Source organism: Oncorhynchus kisutch, linkage group LG19 (assembly GCF_002021735.2).
Source record: "Oncorhynchus kisutch isolate 150728-3 linkage group LG19, Okis_V2, whole genome shotgun sequence".
Classification (NCBI taxonomy): domain Eukaryota; kingdom Metazoa; phylum Chordata; class Actinopteri; order Salmoniformes; family Salmonidae; genus Oncorhynchus; species Oncorhynchus kisutch.
Window position 1 is genome coordinate 29,360,534 of NC_034192.2, and position 22,765 is coordinate 29,383,298.

Genomic DNA, 22,765 nt, shown 5'->3' on the forward strand with positions numbered 1-22,765 from the left:
TTGGCCTGCTGTAGGCACGAGGCAACTGCCACAAGTCTGTCTTCATTCATTCCCTCGTAAAGAATATGGCAGGGTAGTGTGTGCAATAATCTTAGCACAAGATAGTTCTATGGCATTATGTAATACAACATCCGTTTGGGGTTTGGTAATTGAATTAGTACCACAACAAAGCACATGCGCATCCACAAATCCATCCAAAACATGTGGAGTGGAACTTTTTTTTTAATGAGCTAAATCATGCTGGTGCGTTATATGGACATATTGTTTACATAATCTTTAGCACCTGATACATACGTTACAATGTGAAGACATGTAACAGTTGTTCAACAATTGAGTCCAATGACACACAATAAAGTTGTATAAAATCACCTGAAATGACCAGTACATTTTATTTGTTGTGAACTTTATTTTGAAAAATCAAACAGACTGCTAAGATCATCAACATATATATTGATACACTGTTAACGGCCAGTAGTTTCTGTTCAGTTGGAATCGTGATTCTTTTACAACGTTTTGAAGTCTGCAAGTTCATCCATGCAAACCTTGGGACAACAAAGATGACCAAATAAATGGAGACATTTCTCTAAAGCCCCTCTCTGTCAAGCATTCAAAAAGCCAATACTCTGAATTATCCTCCGGTGTATAAAAGAAAACATGTTTAAGAAGTCCTTGCTTTTAATTAAAAATAACTAAAAACTAAAAATAACTAAAAATAAAAAAAACTTTGGTCTAGTTCACTTTGATACTTGTTACTTGCACAAGTCTCAATTCCACCACTAAAGATTAAAACTTCAACAAAAAAATATCTAAAAACAAGTGAACCCTCTCTTCTAAGGAAGAATAATAATATCAATTGTTGTCGCTAAAGGAAACATAGCCCAGTGCTCACATCTAGTCAGACGCTACAGAGATGCTGAACCGCCTCACGTCACATGCTCTCCTCTTCCACACACACAAACAGGACACACTGACCTTAAATACAGAGTTAATCAGAAGTGAATTGGAAAACAACTAAGACGTGTAGAGCATGTCGTGTAACAGCGATGATGTAGTACTGCCTTCATCCAAGCGCTGACTATAGACCCCCCCCCCGCCCACACACACACACACACACACACACAAAATAAGAGAGTTGTGAGCACATCACCGTGCCTCTCTCTGCACACAGACCTCTACTCTATAACTGCAGCTTGTGTGTGTGTGTTTAGCGGGCACTAAGAGCGTGCTAGCTTGGGTTCGTGGGCCCTCAGTGTTCCCACAGCGTCCTTTACAGCATGGTAGATGATGTTCTTCACCTAGAGAACAGAGATCAAAATTCCCGTCAGAATTGCAATTGTACCACAATATGTTACTGATTGTTTTAGCTGATTGATCAATCGACTCAATCCTTCATTCGTTCTCTCAAATAATTGGCCTATACTATAGTGGAGTCAGTTATAAGTGCTCTACTTTTGACCAGAGTCTAAACTAGTGCACTACATAGTGAATAGGGTGCCATTTGGGAGGCGACCGAAGTGTACCTGCAGCTTGTCCTCGTGGTTGGAGTGTGTGGTGGATAGGTGTCTGAACTCCTGGGTCAGTCTGAAACAGTGCTTCACATGCTCAGGGGACACAAAGTCCTCTGCCACCTTGATACAGCTGTACAGGTTATGCACCTTGGGGGCACATGAGAGAGGAGAAAGAGGCGAGTGTGTGATTTGTCTGTTTGAGAGTGCGAGTTGGCGAGACAGAGAATGTGTGAATGAAAAGAAAAGCAAGAGTATAGACATCATATAGCTAAAAAGGGATAACATAAGGGTATGCTATGCCCCTATGTAACCATTAAACAACACAAAAAGTCTCATTCTAAACCTCGACTGGTACGTCCAGTGTTTCCCCTAGTACCTGGTGGGGAGCCCCGGCGGGGATGAAGACAGCATCTCCCAGGAACTGTACGATGGCCCAGCCCTGCACGCCGTACTCCTCGTACAGCCTCCTGCGCAGCACCCCGTCCAGGTACCAGCTCTGGTCATGGATAGGGTCGTGGTCCGGAGGGTTCTCCTGGCCCTGCTCCTCACCCACCTACCACAGTCAAAGGATAAGAAGATATGGTAAATCATAGTAACATGGTATGGTATATCAGAGAGACAATGTCTACATCCAAAATGGCACCCTAATACCTATATAGTGCATTACTTTTCATCAGAGCCCTATTGGCCCAAACGTAGCACACCTGTATAGGTAATAGGGTGCCATTTGAGACTGATTTTATCATGGGAACAGTAGAACTAAAGAAGTCCAGCCACCATTTTAGATTATTTCCTGAAATAATGCATTGAAAGAAAATTAATGTGCATATTGACATTTCAAGGAATGTGGTGATTGTGAACCCTGACCTTGCGGAGCAGCTCCCGGATCTTCTCTGCGTCCTTGGCGGCATAGATGTGCCACAGTGCCCCGGGCTTCTCCTTGGCCTCGTACACCCTCCTCTTGGTCATCTCGTCTACATCACCCTCCTCGATGGTGCTCATCACCTCTGCGGGACCACACACAGAGAGAGACAGGGATGAGCAAACTCCAGCACCGGTCAGTCACTGACAGAGTCCATGTTCAAAGGGAATGATGTAGGAAAGAAGAAGTGCAACACTAAACATCACAAAGCACAGAAGTACCGCACACCTTCACATCCTACAGTTGTAGACACAGGAGGGAAAACACTACAATCCTTCTAATCTATCGGAATCACGAGGCGCCATCTCAAACGACACCCTTTACCTATTCCCCTATGCAGTACACCATCTTCTGACCATAACCTTGTGGCCCCTAGTCAAAAGTAGCACACTATAGGAGGAACAGGGTGTCATTTGAGACACAAGCCTAGGTGAAGTGCTGATTCATCATCAGTCATCCACAATCAGAGATGCGCTCGGCTGGCAGGGGGAAATGGAATCTCCCTGTTATAACATTATTGTTGGCCAGTGGTAGCTCTGGGTTCAACCACAACACAGAGGTTCCAAATGGCACCCTATTCCTTCTGCAATACACTACTTTTGTCAAAATGGGTACCATTTGGGATGCAATCAGAGCTGCTCATCATTTACTAATCAAGCAAACATTTAGGTGGCTAGTGATGAACAGGACTAAACAACACTAACGGAGCTACATGTTTTGTTCAAATTCCGGTCAATTGGACAAATTATCCAGATTGCCATAGATCAAGTTGCCTGCGTGGAAGAGAGAGTGTGTGAGTGTGTTCAATTGCTCTGACTTTGATCTCGGTTAGGCATAGAGTCCGGTACAGCTACATATGCTTGTCATGGTGATGTGTGTTTATTTTATAATCTCTCCCCCCGCATCTCTCCTCTAGGAAGAGATATCAGTCAGGGGGGAATGTGACTCCAAAAGATGGGCAGCTAGCAAGTTGCTGCTCTTTTCTCTCCTTGAGAGTCAGTGAACCTGTGCAGGGATACAGATAGTACCTACACCTTCATACATCTGGCCTTCCCCAGTCAAGGCCAGAACACCAGTTGTCCCAGATAACAGAAGATGTAATGAAAGGAAAGACGTACTAACATCTAACAGCATGAAAATAAAAACAGCATAAAAGTTGTGTTAAAAGGTTTTAAAAAACAGAGTTTGGCTGACTGACTATCAGAGCATTACTGAAGGTCAGCTCTACACTGGAGGGAAGACCGCAGGCAGACTCCACTCAGACCACAAATAAACCACAAACAGACAGATGAGCCACAGTAGTGTTCTGGCCCCAACCGCACAGGGAGAGGACATGAGGATGGGGGAGTGGGAGAAAGAGAGAAGGGAGAAGTTAGTCAAGAAAAAAGGCATGCTAAGGAGGTGATGTTATAAAAATGCACAGACCTTTACATCCAGCGATATCCGTCTCTGTGAATGAGAAATTTGACCACAATCAACACGTGAGACCCATTAAAGGGCCTTACCAGGGTCCTGTCCATTGATGCATGGGGAGGGGGGCTGGGTTAGCCTCGTTGGGCTTGTTTCACCAGAGTAGGACAGAAAACAGCATTTCTTACCTTTTTTTTTTTTATGGGTCTCTACTAAGGTGCAGGTGCCTTAATATGCATTTATGATGTGTATGTCGTTGTTCCTCGTCTAGTCCTTCTAATCATTAATGATGCTAGTGTTGATATAACAATGTCCCAAGTTGGGATGAATAAAGTTACTCTAGTCAGAGGCCTCTAGTAATATACAGCAGGGTGGGAAACCTAGGAAAGTCTATAGGAGTGACTGAAGACAGGCTTAAATGTAACATTTACACCATTATTCGGTCTCAATGCTGAGGAATGGCTTCCTGTCCTTAGTTTCCAGAAACTGGAAATTCTGAATGGGACAGTAGAGGGCGTTTGATCTTTGTGTGAACCTATAGACTTTCCTATAGGAAACTTTGGAGCGCCTTTCAAATCCAATTGTACATGAGCGGGTCATTTCGGAGCCCATGTGGGTAACAGTTAACATAATTTTTGAAAGATTTTGCAATGTTTTTTTTTAATTTTACATATACTCTTTAGACCAGGGTTTCCCCAATTTCTGTCCTCGGCACCCAAAGAGGTGCATGTTTTGGTTTTTGCCCTAGCACGGCACAGCCAATTCAAATAATCAACTAATCAACTAATCATCAAGCTTTGATCATTTAAATCCGCTGTGTAGTGTTAGGGCAAAAACCTCAAACATGCACCCTTTGGGGTCCCGAGGTCAGAGTTTGGGAAATGCTGCTTTAGATGTAAGGTGTTTTAACCTGTCATAATAAAACTGCTGAAAAATACCAGCAGCAGTCAATGGAATTGAAAACATGTCTGTTCAAGGACAAAGATCCAAGGACCATCTTTTATTTACCTCACAAAAAAACGATGAATCTTTTATGAGTGTTGCTGGAGGAAAGTGGTAATGTCAGTGTGCGTAGTGCATTACTGAAACATACCACTCAGTGCTAAATGGACACTTGTAATTGCTACCATGCCAATACACACTTGTGCTAATTGCTAGCCGTGCTGAAGGTTACATTAAGTGCAGGGGTGTCAAACTCAATTACCGCACGGGCCATATTGAAAAAAGTAAAGGAATTCGCGGGCCCAGACCATCAACTGCATACAACTGCGACCCAAACTGGCAATTGTTTTATTTTTATTTTTTAAATATACCCTTTTAATATGACCACTTAACTTACATAGGATGCTGAATAACATTTTAACAAATAAAACTAAACTATAATATTTGTCTAACCTTTGCTGCTATGCTTGCAGATATGCATAATCTGCTGCGACCCTAACCAAAACATTATTTTTTTTTTTAAACTGCAAATAACAAAGGTTGTTGTAACATTTACACTTAAAACACGGTTTAAATGTTTCGCGCTGCATGGATCACCAGTGCGGTTGATAGCGGCGTCGCTGTATGTTGCACATGAAATGTATTGCAGGCTACTGCTCAAATGTTGCTGTAATAGGCCTACATGTTTCCCCTTTGCTTGGTGTTTTGTTGCAAGTTTGTTGGTTATTCATTGTCAAGCTTTAAAAAAAACAATGCCGGGCTACATTTTAGTAGCCTGGGACTTTTGGCATGTATGTGTCTGTGTACTTTCCCTCCCCTACACGCTATTAATGAGACATGTAAAGCAGCGCAATTGACGTTGAACACACCAATACGTGCAAGTCGGACTGTGTAATTTCATAAAGTAGATGACTCAACTGTTGATTCATTTATAGGCCTTGTGTCCTTTAGTACAAATTTATATTAGCATGTAAATCCTTTACCTAATCATTTTGACAACAAAAATGAAATTTCCTGTAGTACAGCAATGACCCGTTGGAACCGAAACTTGGTATCAACATTTTTTTATTTTCGGTCATTGCCATTAAGGAAAACAGTTGGGCTGCTGCAAATGTAATATGATACAGCATACTGGCTGGATCGTGGGTGGATGTGTGTGGCATTGCACATACAATGGGACTTGTAGTGCAGCGCGGACGGAATGGAAACGGGCCAAAATTTATTAAAAACCCAAATCATTGTGCGTGCCGGATTGAAACGTGTCACGGGCCTTGTGTTTGACACGTGGTTGAGTGGGATGTACGTCAACGCTGGAATGAGTCAGCTGTGCGAGTCAGTGTTGCTGTGAGTGTGTGTGTATAAAGTTCTGCTTCACTGTGCGAGAGTGTGTGTCGGTCCTACTCACCCTTGACGTGTTCCCCCTCTCCCTCGGGAATGCCCACGTACACCATGACGTTGACGGCATCAGACACGTCCAGATGCAGGTTGGTAGTGCCAACACTCCGGTCTTCGGTCTCGATCAGACCTGAGAGTGGGAGGGACAGAGAGAGAGATGGAAGGTGTGAGAGAAAGGGGGGGTGAAAAAGGTGTAATAGAAGGAAGCATGGAAAGTATCAAGAGGGAAGAGGTGTAAAAAGAGAATATAAAAGGAAGAAATAGAAACAGAGATCAGAGACTGACATCCCTTTAAAAGAGTAAATGGGCTCATTACTAATCTTGCATCTTCTCCATCTCTGCCGCCTCTCTCACCGTAGGCATTGTACATCTTAGGCCCCAGGTCTGGCCTGACAAAGAAGTTGGGCAGGCGGGAGGCCAGGTTCAGACGGCCGTCTCGCTTCGTGTACTCTGGGAGGGGCAGGTTCTCCATCAGATCATCAAAGCGTGTAGGCATCATGTCTCTGAAGTCTTCTCCGGGAGGCCAGTCCTTCAGCTTCAGAACCATGGGCTGACCATCACTACCCTTCAGACGCTCTGGAGAGAGAGAGATAAGGCGAGATGAACGAATGAAAGAACAAATAAATGGATGAATGAACGAACGGCTGAATGAACGATCCCGTTACTTACTAGAGATGACCTGGAAGCCGTCCCAGAAGTCACGGACCTTGACGTCAGAAATGATGGCACAGTTCCGACAGTTGACCAGGTCAACATCCTGGTCCCCAAACTCCTCACTGAAGGCCTCAGGTCGCCACAGACCCCCCTTCAGACGCTTATGGATACCAGACACCAGCACCGGCTGGAGAGAAGAGGGAAAAAGTTCAAACAGAATCATCACCTCACCTCTTACATTACACATCTCCCTCTTCCAAACTTCATCCCCAAATACTCTCTCAGTTCATTTCCATCTTCCACACCACCATTTTACTCACACCGCCTTAGAACTACTCTTGGTGAGCACATATTTTTTATAAAAAATGTGTATTTTAAAAAAGTATTTATCGCCTTTCTACCCCACAGAGAGGTCTCTCTCACCTGGCCCTGTTTCCAGCACTCTCTGAAGATCTTCCAGTTGTTGGTGTTGGAGGGATCCTGCAGGCAGAGCAGGCGTCCGTCACAGAGCCAGGAGTGGGAGGTGTGGGGGTCCAGCACGCTGAGGCCCATCACCCCGTCCCTGCGGCCCACCCCGCCCAGCTCGCTGCCCCCCTCGCCCGTACGACGGCCCTCCGCCTTCTTGGTCTCCACCACCGAGGCAATGATATGGTCCAGGAAGTTAGGCAGGCTGCCCTTCATCTTGTCCCCCTGAGAGAGGGAGGAGGGGTTAGACCTGCAGTCTAGGGCTCCCATAGGGCTCTGATCAAAAGCAGTGCACTATATAGGGAACGGTGTCATTTGGGACACAACCTAGAACTGTGAAGAATTCTGGAATGGTCCCCTGTAATGTAATGACATAATGACATATGTAGGCATTATGGAAGGATCCATATCTGGGCACTCTGACATTCTGCATTTGAGCCTTCTGAAATTATCTGAATTCTCCTAGCCAACTGAGGAAAGCTGAAAGACACTCACAGCGGCTGAGGTGGAGAAGACTGAGGGGAAGGGTATTCCAGTGTCTCCGGGGGCCTGGGGGAGCCTTCCGGGGCCAGAGTTGAGCAGGTCTCGGAGGCTGGAGCCCTCTGGTTTGGGCTGGGTGTTGCTGGAGCCCAGCAGCAGGCTGTTGAACAGTTTAGGACTGGAGGAGGAAGAGGAGGAGGACGAAGGCTTGGACAGGGCGCTGAACGAGTCAAGGCCGAAGGGAGAACGCGTGTCCCGGCCCATCGCCGAGCGCAGCAACCCAGAGTCTAGAGGTGTGGAGAGGAGACGATGGTTAGAGATGGTCAAATCTAAACACATGTACGATACATTTAGAGAGTATCATTGAGAATATGAGTTAGGATTGAAAGAGACCTTTAGTCCTCACCTTTAGTGTCCTCCACCTTGGCTTTCTGAGTGGCCAGGTCTGCCAGCCAGTGCAGGGCGGTGGAGTTGCCCTCACCTGTGGAAGGGCGGGGGTCCTTGGGGGTGGTGGTCTGGGCAGAGTTAGGGGGGCCACTGGTACTGTTGGTGGAGTTAGTATCAACCCCTGCTCCTGCCGCCTCGGATGACGTTGTGCTGGATGTAGGCTGTGTTTTGACCACTGTTGTCTCCCCCCCCTCGGGTTTAGGAGTGGTTGAACCCGCTGGCCCCCCACCACCTGTGATTGGTCCACTACCACTGCTCCCTATGCTGGAGGACACTGCAGACTGCTGGGACAACAATAAGGAACATTTTACTGCATTCTAATGAAGCCCTTGACAAGCAATATGCAAAACAAGTGAAAACCATATGTGGATGGTAGAAATGTAAAATATTGATCTTGGTTTGACATTAAAAAAAGGGGTGGTGCAGTACCTGTGAGATGCCGTTGGGGGCACTATGGCGCACTAGGGGCCTGTGGTGCCGGCTGGTGCAGGGGCAGTTTGCCTTGATGCCCCATTTGCCCCGGGCTGAGTGCACCATATCCCCTATGTTATAGAGAGCTGAGGGAGAGAGACTGAAATGTCAATATGGGACAACTCTTATGGAAATACACAACATAATAATTGGATGGTATAGTTAGGGCTGGGAGTTTGTCCAGACCATGTGACATGAGCAGGAAAGACTCCAGGCCCCAGTTCTAGGCCCAATCCTATATGAGGATTTGATTGGTATAAGGAATGTGGTGAACATTCTACTTAGCCTATCAGAGGGCAAGGTGGAGCTGTTACCATATTGCTTACAACTGTCAAATCCTCTCTGACATCCACAAGTGCTTAGGGGTCCATTTGGGCCCTAGGCTTCTACACGTATCCTGCTCCATGTTACCTGTTCCAGGTATGATCTGTGTGGGCATGAGGCTCTGGGGCTCGTGTCTCTGGCCTTTGACACACTTCAACCAGGAGAACACCTCGTCATCAGGCCCCTCATCCACCTCTGAGAGACAAAAACAGGAAGGGTCATTTATAAAGGGGCTCTGCACTGCAGCTGACCCATTGCTTCCAGCCACTCTGGGTATACAGCGGGGGTTGGGTTGTTCATAAATACAAAAATGTCCATTCCCTGTAAGTTAATGGACAATAAAGTACATCTTATACCAATTCTTTCTTAACAATTTAGCAGCAGCTATAGCTTTACTACTTCAAAACAAAAACAAACATCACTGAAAGACCACTCAATGTTACCCCAGCCCGTCCCTGTGTGTTGAGTCTATGGTGGCAAAATTCCGGTAACTTCCCCCAACGTTCCCCAGGATTTCAGAAATCCTAGTTGGAATATTCTCAGATTTTCTGCTTATTCCCTTGGAATTCCAGGAATCTTCCATCCAGGATATCTGGAAAACCGGAGAATTTCGGGAAAGTGACCGGAATTTTGCCACCCTAGTTGAATCTCACACATTCTGTATGTTCTCTGGATTCTATATGGAATTCTATGACTCTCACCCTCCAGAGGGCGGTTCCTCCGTTGCCGGTAGCAGTCCAGACACACCCCGAAGCCACACTTCCTGCAGACCCAGTGGATGTTGAAGAGAGTGGTCTCACACACATCACACATCTCCCTGACGCCGCGCACTGCCCGCTTCCACGCCACTTTCTCTGTAGGACACAGACAGATTGGGCCTGGGTCAAAAGTATTGCACTATTAAGGGAACAGGGTGCCATTTTGGACGCAGACTAAGAGCACTCACGGTGAGGCTCGACCATCATCATGGCCTCCTTCTCAGACATGACGAGCTGACAGAACTGGTCTCCCACGTTGGCCAGGATGTACTTTGAGGTGTCCAGGTCCAAGCCCTCCTGTACGGACGGCGAGGGAAGCCACAGCCCCATGGCCATGGCATCGCTTTGCTGGGGGCTCAGGAAGCCCTCCACACGCAGGATGCCCTTACGCGTGAACGCCAGCCTGGTTAGGAGGCAAAGGTTAGAGGTTGGAGGACAGAGTAGTGGAGGACGCGTAGAAGAGTAGAACACGTTGGATTCTAAATGAGGTTGATGAAATTACCAATATTCGTCTTCGCATTCCTTGTAAGAGGATACACACCATTGCCATTTCTCACACACACACAGTGCTTGGACACGCACACACGCGGGAAAACACAGTCTTTGGTACACAGACAGGCACACAGACGGTACCTGCGAAAGTGGAAGAAGCGGCAGGCCACGTTGGGGTCGTCGTCGTCAGGCTCCTGCTCCCGGTACTTCCTGTAGCGCTCCATGCGACACTCGCGACACTTGTGGAGGTGGGGCGCCACGTTGATACAGGAGCCGTCCTGCAGGAACGACTCTCCTGATTGCTTCAGACGACGCACCTTAGTCACATCCTTCAGCACTGACTGGCCCACTGGAGAAAAAGGAAAGACCGAAGAGTTATAATTAGGATATGAAGCGATACAAAACAACGCAATGACAACCTATTCATCAAAGAGTGTAGGAAAGGATAATGGAATCATTAGGGAAGAGTTGGTCAGCAACTTTTCTTTACCATCAATCCTGCTAATGTTTCATGACCCTGACCACAATCTAACTTGCCTCAACACTGACGAATAAAATGTTACGAATGATTGGGAAATGCATTGACGTACTGTAGGAATACTTTATTATCAGAGCCCTATCCCGAGGCTCCAGGTCTTACCTTTGAAGGGCTTGTTGCGTGGCCGGCTCTTGGCTACCCCGGGGCCTTTACCCTTCTGCAGTAGCATGGCTCCCTCCTTGACAGGCCCCGGGAGGCCCCCAGGGACCTGCCCTCTCTCCAGCCCCTCCTCAGTCTCACTCAGGTCTGACAGGTCACTGTTATCGCTGGAGTCAGAGTCACGTTTAGATACCTGGCCTCGCTCCTCCAGGGCAAACTTCTGGCCCTGGTCAAATGGCATGGGCGCATCCTCACCACTCCCCCCAGGGACAGCGCTCCCAAACATGGGGTAGCCCGAGGTGGAGCTGGGCCGGTCATCCAGAGACCCACCCTCAGCTGAGGAGCCCTGTTCCCCTGTGGAGGCGCCCTCCCTGGGCTTGGAGGGGGCATCAGACTGGGGCCTCTGTATGAAGGCAGGTCCTGGGGCTGGGGAGGAAGAACTGGAGGCAGCGGAGCCTGAGAGGGAGGCGAAGGGGGAAGAAAGGATGCCCTTGGGCGGCTCGGACATTGTAAATAGGTTGGGTTTGCTCTCCGAGGCAGTGGCAGGGCCCAGGGTCTCAGGCTCCAGAGGGGATGGTTTGCCGCTAAAGGGGCTGTGGGAGAGCTTCTCCCCATAGGCCAGGAAGGGGTTGGAAGGCTCCTTGGAGCCCTGGAGGAACAGGTTCTGGTGGCTGTCTGTCTTGGTGCTGAAACCACCCACCGCACCACCGTTAGTGCCACTCCTGTTAGCACCACCCAGAGATCCAGAAGCCGGAGCCAGGGGGGTGCCGATCACAGCCATTCCCAGAACAGAGCTCCTCATCCCCCCAGAGCCGCCGCTGAAGGAAGACGAGAGCTTGTCCCCTCCGAAAGGCTTGTTGAGCACTCCGTTGCCTGCCGGCTGGGTCTCAGGCACTTTGGACTGCTCTTTGAGATGAGCTGTAGCTGAGCCAAACAGGCCAGTTGAAGCGGGGGCTAGAACAGTCTTTTTGAGTCCCTCTGTGGAGGCGGAGGGCTTGAACAGGCTAGGAGGCTCCTTACTCAAGCTCTCTGACACTGCTGTGAAGTAGTTGGTGTCTTTAGTCTGGCTCTGACCCAGGCCTGAAGTCTGGTTCTGATTAGAACCACCAGGGTTCTGGCCAGTCTTCTGACTCATACACTGGAAGAATAAGTTCTGGTCTTGCTGCTGCGGTTGGGCTTCGTTGTTCTTGGCGCCTCTGAAGGAAAAGCCGAAGGGTCCGGGGGTGTCCTGGGAGACTGACGCTGTGTTGGAGGAACCGTTGGTCTGGGAGCTTACCTCTCCAAACACAGAAGCACCAGCAGGCTTGGACTGAGGCAGCCGGAACCCAGCCGCAGCCAGGATGGGCTTAGAGCCCTAAAGAAGCATGATAAGGAAATAGTATATTAGTGAAAACAATTATAGTTAGTAATTACAGTGTTACTACACAGGTTAAGAGTAAAGTCACGTTAAGTGTTACTAATTCACCTCCGTCTGGTTGGGTGGTCCTGTCCAGGCGGTTAGTTTGGGGCTGAAGCACAGGGGAGCAGCGAGGGCCACGCTGGGGGCACTGCCCTGCGATGGGGACGAGATGGTCACCGGGCCGGGGGACACCAGGGCAGCCGTCTTGGGGTAGGTAGACTGGGATGGCTCCTCGCTCTCTGTGATCAGGGCTGCTGGGGAAGGCTTGGAGGCCGGAGCTCCAGGGACCAGGCTGGGCATCTGGCCCAGAGAGGGGAAGGAAGTGTTGGAGAATGGGGAGGGGGCTGGTTTGAGGGGGGGTGGGGTGGGGGTGACTGTAGTGGTCGAGTCAGCAGACCCCTGTCTGTCCTGTGTGGAGAGGGAGCGTCCGTTTTCCTTGGGGTACCGCGGCGGAGCTTTTGATTGGTCCATGTGGGAGGAAATGCTGTTCGGGGTGGCGTGACCTTGTGTGACTTCAGAGGAACTGCTGTTATTGTTGGTAGTGCTGTTCACTCTGCCTCCTCCACCCACTCCGTCTTCTCCTCCGGTTGCTACCTCCTCACCCCACGTCACCATCCCCTTGGTGGAGCCGCTCCCGTTCTGTCCCTCCGCTGCTCCCTCTCCCGCCCCCTTAAAACGCTTCAGAGTCACGTCCTCCTCGCCTTCCGACGATGTCCTCCGTCTACGGCCGCTCTCGCCCTTCACGCCATCGCTCTCCTTCCTCCGCCGAGCATTCCTCCCGTTCTGACCGCGGAGAGGAAGGAGCCATGTAAAAAGGATGAGGAAAATGCAAACTAAAACAAGTCGACCAACAAAAGCACAAGTATTTTGGGAAAAAAAGCAAGGGAGGGAGGAATAGGAGTGCATACTTTATCCAACTTACCTCATCAAAGTGATCTTCAGCTAGTATTACGTGCATTACCCGAGGATCCACCACCTGGGTCTCCTCTCCCTAGAACACAATAATAACACTTAGCTAACAGCTGTCAATACCTCCGCCATATTACCTAACATCTAAAAAGGTACTACGAAAGGCACATCCAGGCAGTGTGTGTGTGTGTACCTGGTCCATGGTAATCTCCATGATGTGTGAGTTGGGGTCGTGCCGAGAGACCAGGCCCAGGGCCCAATGCTCGTCAAACTCACACTGGTAAACCTGAACCCTCCTGCCCTGGATTGTGTAGGAGCCTGGAGAGACAACACAACCAACAGGACAAGGCTCAAAGACCCGTGGAGTAGCGCGCCAGAAGGATATTATGGAGGGAGTGAAAAGTAAGAAGACGGTAAGAGAAGAAGTTTGAGAAGGCCAGTATTGAGAACTGCAGTGTAGGAAAACATGGGTGAGCAATGAAAAGGCAGGAGGAAAGTCAAAGTACACAGCACAATAGGTTTCCATTCATTCCAGAGATAAGTCTAACAAAGACTCACCCTTCCTGAGGATCTCCTGCAGCTCAAAGTCACTGTGCCAGCTGGACACTGCAGCCTGCAGAGATGGCAGCTCCAGCAGGAGAGAGTGTCCCACGTCTTTCTCTACCTACAGAGCAAGACAAAATTCACAGAGTGATACCACACACACACACACACACACACACTTCAAATGAAAGTTGACACACACAACCTTGAGTAAACCCACCTCAAATCTCTGGAGTGAATTCCCGTCAGGGAGGAAGTCGAGGGTTCGGTTCCCGAAGAATTCCACAGGGACCAGGGAACCCAAACCCACACGGTCCACTAGAGACCGGAACGCCTAGCGGGCAAAGAGGAACATCGTTAGGAAAAGAACCACTAACTCTGAACGATATTATGTAGGCGAGCATTCCTCTCTTTTTTATTATTTTTTCCCCCCACCTTTATTTAACTAGGCAAGTCAGTTAAGAACAAATTCTCTATTCCCTAGGAACAGCGGGTTAACTGTTCAGGGGCAGAACAACAGATTGTTGCCTTGTGGGCTCGGGGATTCGATCGTGCAACCTTTCGTTTACTAGTCCAACGCTCTAACCACTAGGCTACTCTGCCGCCTCTGTTAATTGGTGGAGTGGCTGGAGAATGATCTCTAATCTTATCCTCTGGCAAAGCATGAGGGAGCCCGTTGAGCTGTTTTTCTACTGAGAGGAGCAGCAGGTTGCTGCGCGTGTTCTTCTTATGTAACAGTAACAGGTCCTCCAGACATCCCTTGCCGGGACAATTGCATTTCCACAAGCTGGCCTGGCCTCACTTCAAGATGCAGGTGTGCCTCAGGGAGTGTGAGAGGAGAGTCACATACATCATACATGCACCCTCTGAACTAACCTTAAAAAGGAGAGTGTAGTACCTATTTCTCCATGCCAGACACGCATATAATAGTAGCTTAAGAGCACCCCAAGAAAACATTCCAAAATTACAAATACTAAAATCAATCGTTATAATACTATGTTGTTCTAAAAGTTAGGTTTGAGGTTCTCCAAATCAGCTCTTACTTCGGGAAACAATGCCACTTCGGAACCAATGTATATTAGTTAATATAGTTAGCACCAACTACATAAATATCTGTTATGGTCCATTATTTGCTACCAGGACTTTTATTAACCCAATTTTACAGCCCATGACCTAATAGTCTCCCCCAATAGATGTGTTTGTAGGTGACCTCCCAGCATGCTGTTGGCAACTGGTTCAGATTAGTTGCTTAGCTGTGGTTCCATGTATTTTAACTATCCCAGAGCTAGCACACCTGATTACATTTGTCAACAAATCATCAAGTCCTTCAATTGATGAATCAGGGGAGGTAGTTCAGGGCTACAACAAAATTGTGAAACTTCTGCAGGGTCAGAGAGGAGAGGATTGAAAACCCCTGGCGTGGCTCAGTGTTACAGTCCAAACATTATTTGGTAAAACCCTAAGCCAGAGGTGGCTACTCACCAAGGCAGGCCAGGCTGTCCCAGGGGCTCCTCCAGCTGCAGGGTGGTTCTGGTTGGGGTCGCTGCGGTTAGCCCAGACGATGGAGGACTCGACCAGTACAGCTCTCACCTCCTCCCCGTACACCTGTACCCAGGACCGCCTGCGCCACGCACAGTCCTCAAACTCCACAAACACCTACAGGACAGGGGGGGCCAGCCACGGACAGAGTCAGCAGGACAGGCCTTGTTAGGATCATACACAGTCAGCAGAGCCCGGGCAGCACTAATGACTCAAACACAGCACGTCTACTCCTCAAAGTCTGGGCAAGGCACCATCTCTCTCGGTAAGAGCAGTCACTTATTAGAAATAGGCAAGACAATTCAAAAACGGTCTCACTCTCATTTACCCCTCATTGTCAATAAGTAGCCTAGTGCGACATTATTGATGAGAGGATTACAGTGAGTATGGTTAAATGCACACAATGCGATTGTGAATAGTCAGACTAATACAATAGTTTGATTTAAACATTAAGATGCTTTGCAAGAACATTTCTCTAATAATCCTGTTTACATGGACACATCTGAAATCAAATCAAAGTTTATTGGTTGCGTATAGCGGCGTTATAGCAGTGCAGTGAAATGCTTGTTACTAGCATCTGACAATGCAGTCAAGTCAAACAATGTAAATGTAAAGAAAAATATTGTAAAAAACTAAAACAGCAAGTAATCAAGAATGAACAACCCAAATAGCACTGTAGCAGTATCAAGATGCAATCTATATATAGTGCATTTGGAAAGTATTCAGACCCCGACTCATTCCACATTTTGTAACGTTAGAGCCTTATTCTAAAATGGATTAAATTGTTTTTTCCCCCCTCGTCTACACACAATACCCCATAATGACAAAGCAAAAACAGGGGTTTAGACATTTTCGCAAATTTATACAGAACCAGTCAAAAGTTGACACAGAGCCTCCCAGGTGGCGCAGTGGTCTACGGCGCTGCATCGCAGTGCTAGCTGTGCCACCAGAGACTCTGCGTTTGAGCCCAGGCTCTGTCGCAGCCAGCCACGACCGGGAGGTCCATGGGGCGATGCACAATTGGCCTAGCGTTGTCCGGGTTAGGGAGGGTTTGGCCGGTAGGGATTTCCTTGTCTCATCGCGCACCAGCAAGTCCTGTGGTGGGCCGGGCGCAGTGCACACAAACCAGGTCGCCAGGTGCACGGTGTTGGAATCATGTAGTAACCAACTAAAAAAGGTTAACAAATCAAAATATATTTTAGATTCTTCAAAAGTAGCCACCCTTTGCCTTGATGACAGCTTTGCACACAACTGGCATTCTCTCAACCAGCTTCAAGAGGAATGCTTTTCCAACATTCTTGAAGGAGTTCCCACATATGCTGAGCACTTGTTGGCTGCTTTTCTTTCACGCTGCGGTCCAACTCATCCCAAACCATCTTGGGTTGAGGTCAGGTGATTGTGGAGCCCGGGTCATATGATAAAGCAATACATCACTCTCCTTGGTCAAATAGGACTAAAACAGCCTGATGGTTGGTTTAGGGTCATTGTTCTGTTTAAAAACAAATCATAGTTCCACTAAGCCCATACCAGATGGGATGTTGTATCGCTGCAGAATGCTGTGGTAGCCATGCTGGTTAAGTGTGCCTTGAATTCTAAATAAATCCCAAACAGTGTCACCAGCAAAGCACCATCACACCTCCATGCTTCACGGTGGGAACCACATATGCGGAGATCATCCGTTCACCTACTCTGCATCTCAAAAAGACACAGCGGTTGGAACCACAGCGGTTGACCAAAGGACAGATTTCCACCGGCCTAACGTCCATTGCTTGGGCCAAGAAACACGAGCAAGTCTCTTCTTATTGCTGCCCTTTAGTAGTGGTTTCTTTACAGCAATTCGACCATAAAGGCCCGATTCACGCAGTCTCCTCTGAACAGTTGATGTTGAGATGTGTCTGTTTCAGTTTCATCATAGTGCTTGATGGTTTTTGCGACTGCACTTGAAGAAACTTTCAAAGTCCTTGGCATTTTCCAGATTGACTGACCATCATATCGTAAAGTAATGATGGACTGTCATTTCTCTTTGCTTATTTTAGCTGTTCTTGCCATAATATGGACTTGGTCTTTTACCAAATAGGGCTATCTTCTGTATACCACCCCCATCTTCACACAACTGATTGGATCAAACGCATTAAGGAAAGAAATTCCACAAATTAACAAGGCACACCCGTTAATTGAGATTTCAGGTGACTACCTCAAAGCAGGTTGAGAGAACACCAAGAGCGTGCAAAGCTGTCAAGGCAAAGGGTGGCTACTTTGAAGAATCTCAAACAAATCCAAATGTAACACTTTTTTGGTTACTACATGATTCCATGTGTAATTTCATAGTTGATGTCTTCACTAGTATTCTACAAATGTAGAAAATAGTCCAAATAAAAACCCTGGAATGAGTTGGTGTCCAAACTTGTGACTGGTACTGTTTCTCTGCAGACGCTCTCAAGCTCTGTCAGGTTGGATGTGGAGCGTCACAGATGTTCAATCGGGTTCCCGTCCGGGCTTTGGCTTATTTTCCACCATAATTTGCAGATAAATTCATTAAAAATCCTACAATTTTGTCTGTCATTGTTGAAGTGTACCTATGATGAAAATTACAGGCCTCTCATCTTTTTAAGTGGGAGAACTTGCACAATTGGTGGCTGACTAAATACTTTTTTGCCCCACTGTATATTAGTGAGCTATATCACAAATCCAGTATAAGTAAATAAGCGGTGTGTATAAACAGAAACAAAAATACAAATGTACAGTAACAGAAATATTAGAATAGACTGTCAGGGACACATTATTTAAAATACAGTGTGAAAATTAAGTGAGCAGTGGTTCAATGTCTCTATAACATGGGACAGCAGCATTGGCTGCATGTGTGTGTGTTGTGTGAGTGAGTGTGCGTTGCCTGGTGGACAGCTAGTGATGGCTGTTCAGCTGTCTGATGGCCTGGTAATAGGTGTTTAGTCTCTCGGTCTTGGCTTTGATGCACCCGTACTGTCTCGGTCTGTTGGATGGCAGCCGAGTGAACAGTCGAGGGCTCGGGTGACTGAGGTCCTTGATGATCTTCTTGGCCTTAGACACCGGGTGTAGTCAATGTCCTGGAGGTCAGGCAGTGTGGCCCCGGTGATGTTTTGTCGACAACACCCTCTGCAGAGCCATGTGGTTGAGGGCGGAGCAGTTGCCGTACCTGGCGGTGATGCAGCCCAACAGAATGCTCTCAATGGTGCATCTGTTGAACTTTGCGAGGGTTAAGGCGTCAGCATACTTTGGTTCAGCTGGCGCCTAGCTGAACTTGGCTAGGCGAACCCGAACGAGTGTGCTCGCAAGACCTTCAATTGAGAAACTAGAAAAAAGAAGCAAGTACTTTGTCCATCTTGAGACGATATAGCCAGAATACACTTCTTCAAAAGTCATAATTAATCCAAGACAACGCAAGAAATCTGCCATTAATTTGGATGTTTTTCCAGAGGAGACCGTGGTCACGCAATTTTACACCTAACTAATATGTTTGGTGCAGTATTTCTCAAATAAAAAAAATATGCATGAAAACAAGTCTCTCATTGAATGAGAACAAACACCTCATTGAAGAATTCCTACTGTCAACCAATCCCAGACGAAAGGGGCGTAGCCCCATATACTACCCACCACTGCGACCTGTATGCTCTCGTTGGCTGGCCCTCGCTTCATATTCGTCACCAAACCCACTGGCTCCAGGTCATCTATAAGTCTTCGCTAGGTAAAGCGCCACCTTATCTCAGCACCCACCCTCCAAGCAGGTATATTTTACTGGTCACCCCAAAAGCCAATTCCTACTTTGGCCGCCCTTGCTTCCAGTTCTCTGCTGCCAATGACTGGAACAAACTGCAAAAATCACTAAAGCTGGAGACTTGTATTTCCCTCACTAACTTTAAGCATCAGCTGTCAGAGCAGCTCACAGATCACTGCACCTGTACATAGCCCATCTGTAAATAGCCCATCCAACTACCTCATCCCCATATTGCAAATATATATAAAAAAACATTTGCTCCTATGCACCCCAGTATCTCTACTTGCACATTAATCTGCTGCACATCTATCACTCCAGTGTTTAATTGCTAAATTGTAATTACTTCGCCACTACGGGCTATTTATTGCCTTACCTCCCTAATCTTACCTCATTTGCACACACTGTATACAGATTTTTTTCTAGTGTGTTATTTACTGTACGTTTGTTTATTCCATGTGTAACTCTGTGTTGTTGTTTGTGTTGCACTGCTTTGCTTTATCTTGGCCAGGTCGCAGTTGTAAATGAGAACTTGTTTTTAACTGGCCTACCTGGTTAAATAAAGGTGAAATAATAAATAAATAAAAAGATGTCGGCTTGCCTCGTGAGAAAAATGCTGCGCAAGAACAGCCCCCCCAAAAACTTGCCTAAGACCAAAGACATTGGCACAATTTATCCATGAACTGTTCCAGGTTCATGCTGAATTTGAGCCATTTAAAGTTGTAGAAACTCTGTTGCACCTTCTTCACCACAATGTTGGTGTGGCAAGACCATTTCAGGTCCTGAGGGATGTGGAACTTGAAGCTTTTTTAACCGATCCACTGCAGCCATGGTCGATGAGGATGGGGGCACGCTCCCCCTTCGGTCTCCTGTAGTCCACAATAAGCTCTTTCGTTTTGTTGATATTGAGGGAGAGGTTATCAGGCTACTTGATCTGACTTTGATAAATGCAGAAAATCACCATTCAAATAAACATTCTACCACAGACCATGTTATTTTTGTGAAGACTATTTGATTGAGTTCAAAAACATAGTTTGTATGTCAAAACTATTTCTAAGATAAATACTTTGAGTTTATCTGAACTCACATCACTCGTGCAAAAGAAGGAAGCTTGTGCTGCTTGTGCTAGCACATGCTGAGCAAATACTCCATGGTAACTTGGATTAAGGCATTTAAATGCCCTAATTATTCTAAAGATTGCGCAGAACACCAGGTGGTTTAATCGGAGTATGCTTACTTTGATTATGACATTAGTACACCAATTAAGATAAACAGAGTAAGGTGTTAACATGACTAATGCCATACTCTGCCTACAGCCATAATCAGTTTAATATCAAATTATTAGTGTGCATGTAAACATACTCAGTGTGACAATGGATTGCATTTATATGGGCTAATGCTCTACTTTAGGTCTCAAGGCAGGGGCAAGATATATTTGTCAGCAGAAGTCCATTTTAAAATGTGAAACTTGCTGACTCACTCAGCATACAAGCCCAACTTGGACAGTCTTGTGAATTTGAACTGTATGGTTCTGTGAGAGGAGAAACAAGTGCTGTGATTTGAAGAATACCTTCCTACCAAGACCAGATAACCTGCACATAAGACATTGCATATAGACATTATGATGATCAACACATAGTCCATGCGAAAGCAAAATTATACAGACATATTTACATACAGTAACATATCTCCTCCGAAGAGAAACGAGAACAGGAGTGGAGAGCACTGAGCGTTGTCTGTAGTTACTATCGGCACTAGTTTAAAAGCCTATTTCCCAAAAATGGTCCTGGAGACTTCCTTGAAAGCTGAATAACTACTCCAACCAACACCTGTCCCTTTCAAAAAATCTGGATTTGACCATTGCTTTGGTACAACAACCAAAAAAAGACACCTGACATCATTTATCCTCTGTAATTCTAGTTATGGCATGCCTTGTCATCAATCATATGATGCATCATCAAGTCAGACAGCTTTTTCAGATGTATTTATACTCTCAACCGCAGAATCTTCCAGCTACATCATCCACATTGATCAGTGAAATGATAGGAACACATAAGGGGTCACGCAATTACGAAAAATGACTTGTGAAAAATATGCAGTTGGTATCATGACGTTGAAGACAATGCACGCAACAAATTACACCTAACTATGTAGGCCTAACGTTAGCTGTATCACCATCCATATCTACATTCAGTCATTTGAGGCTAACAAATCTAATACACCGAAGTTCACATTTGAATGAGGCTATGCCTATTGCACATGAATTTCATTCTGGAGACTACGCTAAAGTTGGCTAGCAAGCTAACTAAGTTAAAAATCTGTCGAAGGCCCAAAATCCCCGGGCTAAATTACGGGGACAGTGGCTATCTGGCAAGCGCAACACAGCGGCACGATTGGCTAGCTTTCGCTATTCACAATGTGTTAGTTGGATCACATAACTTAAACATAAACGGACCATTAATTATTTGTATGCTTTCTCTTTTCAGTTTCGTTAAATACGTAGCTAGCTAGTTAAATCATGCGTTCAGCTTGTTGGCTAGCTAACAGTAGTTTTTATTCACATGAAAACACTGACCGTCAGCCCCGCAGCTGCTGCTGTTGTTGTTGTCGCCTCTCCTCCGCTCACCTCTACCCCTGGGCTGGCCAACCCTATGACGCTGACCGCCCGGACGGTCCCCCGGAGCCAGTCACGAGTCCAGGCGGCCTGTTCCACTTCGGATCCGGCTGCGGATCTGCCATCGTTGAGGAGCAGCAGAAGTCGCTTCCCAATCAGTTCAAGAGAGTCTCCCATATTTAGTTAGCCACTGTGAATTGCAGGAGCAACTTCCTTCGCATATATTTCTGTTGGGAACTCCGATGCACTTAGCTAACGTTAGGTAGCCAGCCAGTTAGCCAGGTTAAATCGGCCTAAAATAAGTGACAGATTTAAACCTCAACTATCGCAACTTTGCTGCATGCACCGGAGTCCCCTCTTCCGTAGGATGCACGGGAAAATACGGCGGACCAAGTCACGCCACAAATAGAGAAGTACCGAGATGTTATTGTCCGCAAAACCGCTATCCCGCTCTATCCGCCATTGAGGCTTGCAATTGCAAAAATCAAACACACTCCTCCTCGTACTAGCTACAAGGCTCCACTGCGGAGATAGCTAGCGGGCGTGTGAATTGCAACAGCGACTTATGCTGGCTCACCGGTGTACTACACAGAACCCGTTCAATCTGGAATGCCAAATAACAGTGTCTGGATATCTGGAAAAAAAATACAGTTGGCCTAAATGGATTTCCATTTAGGCCAAAAACTACTTTTGCTCGGACACCACAGATATGCTGTATACTCAGCACAATTGAGATACACACATCACATTTAGTAGCAGTAGCCAATTCTTCCCCATATGCTCTCCTTCATACAAACGGTATCTAACCATTTTGTTCACAGTCTATCTACTGCATGCATTTTAGTCTTGGATTTGAATCATACCGGTTGGAGATGATATGACTTTGAAACTCTGTATTAATTCATTGAGCTGAATGGACCTCCAAGTCTGCTGACATAATTTAGGGGCCCCATAAATCTGTGAGACCAGAACAAACCATATAACTAGTTCTAGTTCTAGCGTGAAGCACCTCTTGTGTGCACTCTGGTAAAGCATACATTTTCTTCTTTCACCTTTTATATTTTATTCCCATGTCCTGTTTGACAGTGATTACTTTGCACACTTTGGC

At 46.7% G+C, this 22,765-nt stretch overlaps 1 protein-coding gene across 3 annotated transcripts; it reads right to left on the reverse strand.

Moving 5' to 3' along the window:
- Positions 1 to 367: 367 nt before the first annotated feature.
- LOC109864593 (lysine-specific demethylase 3B) lies at positions 368 to 22,218 on the reverse strand. Of its 3 annotated transcripts, none has more exons than XM_020452441.2 (24): positions 21,619 to 22,217; positions 15,239 to 15,412; positions 13,977 to 14,090; positions 13,772 to 13,877; positions 13,407 to 13,531; positions 13,227 to 13,295; positions 12,371 to 13,087; positions 10,909 to 12,259; positions 10,410 to 10,617; positions 9,965 to 10,179; positions 9,720 to 9,872; positions 9,106 to 9,213; positions 8,653 to 8,780; positions 8,183 to 8,504; positions 7,792 to 8,063; positions 7,255 to 7,521; positions 6,847 to 7,018; positions 6,532 to 6,753; positions 6,188 to 6,307; positions 3,856 to 3,879; positions 2,376 to 2,515; positions 1,885 to 2,061; positions 1,521 to 1,655; positions 368 to 1,295 (listed from the first exon to the last, which is right to left on the reverse strand). In XM_020452441.2, exons 1-24 carry the CDS (start codon positions 21,832 to 21,834, stop codon positions 1,215 to 1,217), a joined length of 5,616 nt encoding a protein of 1,871 aa, XP_020308030.1. In that variant the 5' UTR covers positions 21,835 to 22,217; the 3' UTR covers positions 368 to 1,214. The 3 variants fall into 3 exon arrangements, with proteins under 3 accessions (XP_020308030.1, XP_020308029.1, XP_020308031.1); XM_020452440.2 differs by having other exon boundaries at positions 8,183 to 8,507; XM_020452442.2 differs by lacking the exon at positions 3,856 to 3,879 and having other exon boundaries at positions 8,183 to 8,507; positions 21,619 to 22,218.
- Between the last annotated feature and the right edge of the window lie 547 nt (positions 22,219 to 22,765).

What these genes read in the sequence shown, in the direction of transcription:
- LOC109864593 (XM_020452440.2), bottom strand. Translation starts at nt 21,834, where the DNA reads ATGGGAGACTCTCTTGAACTGATTGGGAAGCGACTTCTGCTGCTCCTC. An exon ending in CTGAAGATCACTTTGATGAG is followed by an intron (nt 13,088 to 13,226) that starts GTAAGTTGGATA and finishes CTCCGCGGTCAG; the next exon opens with AACGGGAGGAATGCTCGGCG. An exon ending in CCGCCGGGGCTCCCCACCAG is followed by an intron (nt 1,656 to 1,884) that starts GTACTAGGGGAA and finishes TGTGCCCCCAAG; the next exon opens with GTGCATAACCTGTACAGCTG.